The 6,785-nt window shown below is 42.5% G+C and overlaps 1 protein-coding gene across 1 annotated transcript; it reads right to left on the reverse strand.

Annotated features, from left to right (window-relative positions):
- Positions 1 to 1,545: 1,545 nt before the first annotated feature.
- On the reverse strand, positions 1,546 to 5,582 carry aldoab (aldolase a, fructose-bisphosphate, b). Its single transcript, XM_075457121.1, has 7 exons — positions 5,474 to 5,582; positions 4,176 to 4,292; positions 3,193 to 3,459; positions 2,936 to 3,096; positions 2,369 to 2,627; positions 2,090 to 2,289; positions 1,546 to 1,980 (listed from the first exon to the last, which is right to left on the reverse strand). Exons 2-7 carry the CDS (start codon positions 4,285 to 4,287, stop codon positions 1,888 to 1,890), a joined length of 1,092 nt encoding a protein of 363 aa, XP_075313236.1. The 5' UTR covers positions 4,288 to 4,292; positions 5,474 to 5,582; the 3' UTR covers positions 1,546 to 1,887.
- Positions 5,583 to 6,785: the final 1,203 nt, after the last annotated feature.

Consider the following 6,785-nt stretch of genomic DNA (forward strand, 5'->3'; position numbering starts at 1 on the left):
TTTGTTGTTTCTTTATATATTTTAGTTAGGATTCTGCCCCCCTTCTCACTAGCCCCTGTTTCCCCAGTCACGCTCAGCACTGTTTAGGTCTTCTTTCATTTTTCTGTATGAATGTTTTTAAATCATATTATAAAAAGACAACGATTATAATAAAAACTATATCTTTTTGTATAAACATCGAACTACGTCTTCTCATTCATTGTATATTGAACCTGTGTGTCCTTGAACCTAAACTTAATAATTCTCTGGGTGAAATTCCTGGAGTGGCGTTGTTGGATCACACTGAAAACCATTTGAGCTTAACTTAGTCTGCTCGGCTGCCACAGTAACTCCAATCTTCAATAAAAGTAATAGTCGCGAAAACTCATCGAGCCGGTCGTTTTGATATATATATATTGTTGGGATGTGCGGGCCCGCATTAATGTGGACGGAAGAATAAATATAGCTTATAAATAAACTAGAAAATTTCTGAAGAAATTTAGAAGGGGCCTGCCAAAGTGTGCGTATCGCTCAACCAATCACGGCTGCTCAGGAATGGTTCGCAAGGCCTAGAGAAGAAGCATTCAAGCCTAAACGGCATCAAAGGATGACATGGATGCTTCTTCTTAAAGTGGCGAACTGTCTCTTTAAAGAGGCGAACTGTCCCTTTAAAGCGGCGAACTGTCCCTTTAAAGACACGAACTGTCCCTTTAAAGCGGCGAACTGTCCCTTTAAAGAGGCGAACTGTCCCTTTAAAGCGGCGAACTGTCCCTTTAAATCAGAAATGGACCGGCTGGGCCACTAATAGCCTTGTTTCTATGGTAATTAATCTCCCTCATTTAACTGACAGTTAAGGTGCCCCAGCTGGCTACACTAATTATATGAGACTCGGGCTTCTCAGAGCCAAAAAACCTCTACGAACAGATGCTTCCCATTTGGAAACTGTAAGAGCTACGGAAAAAATTCTCGCAGAATGAGCGAGGGACGCCTTTGGACTTCAATATTCCCGCGTTTCAGATCTGTAGCACATTCACAGTGAAAGCACGGATGAGAGAAAGAAGGGCTGCAGGAGCTGCTGAGATTCCGAGAATTGGATTAATTAAAATGGGGATTTGAGGTCTTTGAGCCCCGACATCACTTTGCTCTGAGGGGCTCTGAGAGCAAACGGTCAGCCCTAGATGAAATATGAAAACATTTTATGAATCCCAACATGCGTGCCTATATTATGACAGTACATAATGGCATTGGAGCGATATTTGTAGGCGTGAGGGCGATTCGAAAATGAATCTGAGGTCAGAACTCTTGGAGGTACACCAAAAAAACTTTAAAAAGTTACCACAACAGAAACCCTATATTTTGGATACTATCTATATCTTTAGCTTTCATATTAAGTCCTGTAACAATTAAATAATTTTGCCTTTAATAAAACTATGGAACTCCTATTGTTTCTTTTATTTATGTATTTACTGATAATGTTTCTATTTGAAAACCGTAGTTTCATGTGACCTTAAAATATGTAATAAGAACTAAAGTACAAAGTAACACCACAAAGGAAGTAAAACTGCATTTTTGGGTAAACACTTTATTCCATGGTACTAGTGTAGCTTTTATACTGCACTTGGTGGAAACAGACCAAGGAAAATAGTTTAAGTTGCGTAAAAACAGAGTGGGAATCTTCACCTTTAAAAAACAGTGTTTAAACATAAATGTCATGGGAATGGAGGCAGAACATTTTTCGGCAACCACTGGAAGCAAAGTTTTTCTTATCTTTCACTTTTGCTTTCTGCTAAGGTGTTGTAAAAGTTGTTAATGCTGTTTTTGTTACTTGTAGACACTGCCTTAGAGGACATGCTCTTTTCCATTGTGGTGCAGTAATGGTGAGTAGAAGGTGGGGAAGGGTATCCATACTTAATAAGCATGATTAGCCACAAACAGGGACTCTCCACCAGCACCGCTGCTTCCGGAAGAAACATATTTGCCCACGCAGGCCTGACTGTTGGCCTATAAGAGGAGAAAAGGATAACATTACTGAATGCACGATGGGGCACTGTTATTGAAAAGTTTAAAATTTCACTTCTAATAATGACATTTCATTAACATTCAAATGTACCAGAGCTCTCTTGATGAACTCTTCCTGGGCTGCCTTTCCATTCTCCTTCTTGCCGCCCCAGGCTTTCAGGGCGGAGGCCTGCAGGGCACGACCATATGAGAAGGTCACGGCCCAGGGCCTCTTCAGAGGGCACTGGTTCATGGCATTCAGGTTGATGGAGGCCTCCTCCTCACTCTGGCCACCAGACAGGAAGGTGATTCCTGCACAGGAAATAAGCTTAATGTAGACAATTCAGGAAAGATTTCAATGTGTATAGAGAAACGTGTACATTCAACTTACCAGGGACTGCGGGAGGCACAGTGCGGCGCAGGGCAGTAACAGTTGACATGGCAATCTCCTGGTTGCTGTATTTGTGTGAGCAGGAGTGTCCAGCAGTAACCATGTTGGGTTTGAGCAGGGTTCCCTCCAGGTATACATGGTGGTCAGACAGGGCCTTGTACATGGCAGCGAGGACCTTCTCAGTAACGTACTGAGTACGCTTCAGGTCGTGGTCACCATCAGGAAGAATCTCAGGCTCCACAATGGGGACGATGCCATGCTGAATAAGACGGGGACAAGAAAGGCAGGCTTATAACATGAACAAATTTGTAGGAGTGGCTGTGGAGATGTAAATATTATGTCTTAATTTCTTAGCATTTTAGTGGTGTAACTGAACACACTTACTTTGATAGTTTTGTATTTTTTAAGTCACAACAGAGACTTTATAGGTCTAAACATTATAATTATCTTAGTTTAGTCCTAATTGTAAGGCCAGTGTGTAACTTATATACATATGAATCTTTTAAAACTCTGGTAAAATCTGTAAAGATTGCAAATTGATTTCAGGATTTAACTGTTGTGTCTCACCATCTGGCAGATGCTGGCATAGCGAGCCAGGACATTGGCGTTCTCGATGATGGCCAGACGTGAGGGAGTGGTGGGGGTGATCTTCAGAACACAACGCCACTTGGCGAAATCAGCACCATCTTTCTTGTACTGGGCACAACGCTCATACAGTCCATCAAGACCTGTTATAGGAATGAGACATACTAGATTAGCCAACAAAGGCTGAAACAGTTGCTGGTGCTTTCATCCCAATGGGTCAAAATTTGTTCTTTGCTGACCCTGGGTAGTTGTCTCGCCATTGGTTCCGGCCAGGGGGACGACACCTTTGTCGACCTTGATGCCCACCACCATGCCTCTTTCTTTGAGGTACTGTGGGAAGGTCTTTCCATCATCAGTCTTCTGGTACATGGTCTCATGGAAGAGGATGACGCCACCAATACAAGGTGTTATGCGGTCGTCAGCGGTGAAGAGGAGCTGGCGGTACAGCCTCCTGTTCTCCTCAGTGTTCTCAGCATTGATGCTCTGGAAGCGCTTGGCCACACTGCCTGTGGGACATGAAAACATTGGACCAATGAAAACACTGCATCATGCCTTCAACAGTACTGGTGTTGCAGGGAGATTTCTGAAGAATGTACATTTAAAGATGGCATATCTTAATCTAAGTGTCTATGATTTTCTTTCCGCTAGAACAGGATTACATACTCAGACGTTTAAAAACAGAGAAAAATTTTTTTTTTCTTATACTGTATATTGTTGAAGCATCTGTTGTCATCTTCCTTCTGAAACACTGTTTTTGCTCCTGTTTCTATAGTGTCCTCCTTCTCAAAGGCCCAGTTTTCTGATACTGGTCAGCTGACTGGTCAAAAAGAGGTGGAGTGTAAGACAGCTGCTCAACCACCCTTTTCACACAGCAGTTGGACCATATCGCCACAAGAAGACATCATGATTAAGCTCAATACCACATTACAATGTGGTCAACAGCACAAACAGCAATACATTGTCATAGAATCACCTGAGTGACCACAGTGCCACTTTACTTCCTGGGCTGCCTCTGCTGCTAGATCAAAGGCCTATCAGCTGTGGATCAACTTTTACCCCCTATTCCATCTCTGTGGATGCCAATGAGTAACAAATACACATTGGTCCTGTCTTAGATATATATAATAGCCCTGTGTTATAAATGTTTTGTAGACAGTAGTACAAGTTTGACATTGAATTTTCCTTTCAGAAGGGCGTCGACTTTCCTGAATGACAAACTTACCAGTGGACTCATCTGCAGCAAGGATTCCCTTGCCGGGAGCAACAATCTTCAGAGCAATATCACTGAGCTCCTTCTTCTGCTCAGGAGTGAGGAAGGGGTATGCGTGAGGCATCCTGACTGGGAAGTACAAGACAACAGTTGCTCTCAGAAAACATGTAGGGCTCAACTTTCACAGAAGCAAAAGAAAAAAGTTCAGCTGAATTGCAAAGGTGCGGTGTTTAACTTATGAGGCTGTGGTTCTACTTGTGAATGTATGAGAAAGTTTTTGATGAAAGCATGACAGAACATTAGGTTGAATGTGTAACGGAAGTGGTGAAAAAGAGAGTAAGGCTCAATCGATTTCCTGCCTGTCTGCTGTCTGATAAAAAAAAATCGGACTTTCTGACATGCTGAACGTGAAACTGCAGCTGTTGCAGCTATAATTGCAGCAGTTCTTTATATGTTGGTGGTACATCTTAGCAACAATATGTTATGGCTCTCGTGTCTAGTGTCTGTGTTTTTTTGGCTCTCCTCTGCTCCACCCTCCGTGTATCTGACCACACATGAGAAGTCATGACAAGCATGTGGATGACCTATCCATTTTCTAGCCTCTTATCTGTGACATTTCCACTGCCAACTCACTGCCCCCTTCCTTCACACCCCACTCCCACTCTCTTCATGTCTGCGCCTACACTATCAATAGGTTGTACTAAATATACACTGTGTACATGTGCTTTGCATGAGGCCTCTCAACAAGAATGACTGAAAAGCACCCAACTGTTCAGGACCCATTACACTCTGCAGGGTGATTAACAAGCAGACAGCCCAGACAAGCTCAGACACTTTAGATTAGAGTTTAGTCAAACTACTGTTTCCTCATCAACCACACTGCTGCTAACCCTAGAAAATCTCTATGGTCCTGTGATGCACAGTGGCATCTCAATTAGTGAGTAGCATAAGAAAATGATGAACTCATGAAGCACAGAGGGAGCATTTCAATGAAATTGAAGCAATTCATTAATAATTAGTGGATGCATTTTGAAAACATTTAAATGTTGCTTCAGTATATGAGCACAGCAAGAACTCACAATCATCGATGAGCCTCTGGGTTACTTGTGGCATTCACATTTCGTGATAGTCTCACATACAACTAACCACACCTGTTAAAGCTATGCTAAAGCTATTTGTGAACTTTTACCTCTACTCAGTCATGCACCTCATGCCTTTCTATGAACAAAATGTTCAGCAAGCAGTCAAAAAGTCAATTTAAAGTGTTGCAGTTGTATCAAAGTTGTCCATTAAGATTGATGTTATTTTACCTTTTGAGGTTAAGAGGAGAGCTGAGAAGTGAGAGAGAGGGGGAGATGATCCAGCCTTCGTCTGCGACACCCCTCCAGCCTGCTGGCCCTTGTATTTATCCTCCCATTGTGACCCCTCACATTTCAGCTGCCCGGCTATAAAAAGAACAGGACGCAACCAGAGATGGCTTGTGACATTCAGCAGGGCTTGGGCTGGAGTAACATATTAGTGAGCAGCCAGTGAAAGGGCAAAGAGTTGTTCAGTGAATGGCAAAAAATGTGACACAGTGGGACAGTTGGGTTGGGATGTATATAGAGGGTAAAACAGGTAGAATTGGTGCATAAGTTATAGTTGAACCTAATGGATGGATGAGCTAAAGATGTTGTCTAGAATGAGTACAGAGACCCCTAAATTAACCTCACTTTGATGTCAGCGTCCCCCTTATTGACCTTAAACAAAATGAATGACCTTTTAAACGTGCACCTCTGAACCCTTACACACAAGTTTAAGGTATTTTGATGATGCTGTAATGAAATGTGAAGATTTCACAACTGCAACCAGTTTCAAATTTGCTCCATCAAACAAGAGCATCTTGTCACATAGAGCTAATTTTAAAGGCAATGTGTTGGAATAAAACTGTGTTATATGGAGTATGCACGAATAGCACACACACATACACTTGCACAGGGGCTTTGAGAGCATGTGACAACATTGCAAACCTGCCCGTAGAAATCCAAGCCAGATACAGCAACACAGTGCATTGATCCCTGACCTTTTCTTGACCTTTCTCGATCGTCGTTGCTTGGAAGGAAGGGGGTTAACCACCATGCTTGGCAAAGATTGCACTTGCACATAGCCAAGTTGTTCATTTTATATCTGTGTCATACTGTCACTCAGATAGGTCGCGACAGAGCATTAAACACACATTTGAGATGTGAAACTGCAGCAAAGACGTGACTATAGCATTTGGTGTAGTTTTGTGCTATCACTGGCGAACACACTATCACTGAGCAGCAGCAAGAGAGGAGCTTCACTTCCTGTGCAGACTGGGCGGAATTAGTCAGTAGGCATAGATGCTTCAAACAAAGCCGGTCTGTCATTTGCTATCATTTTACATGATCAAAGTACTGCTGCAGACAGGTTTTTTTCTGTCTTGCGTTGCAAGAGACCACTGATTACGTGTTAAGACTGAACACTCTTGCCGCTCTTGACACAGTCATATCACATATAGATCCAATCGGCTATTAGCACTGAAAAAGGAAGGCTAAACAACACACCATATTCATTAACTTCCACAGAGCAAGTGCAGTGTCTCTTATTCATCAAAATCAT

Source organism: Odontesthes bonariensis, chromosome 23 (assembly GCF_027942865.1).
Source record: "Odontesthes bonariensis isolate fOdoBon6 chromosome 23, fOdoBon6.hap1, whole genome shotgun sequence".
In the NCBI taxonomy this organism is placed as follows: Eukaryota; Metazoa; Chordata; class Actinopteri; order Atheriniformes; family Atherinopsidae; genus Odontesthes; species Odontesthes bonariensis.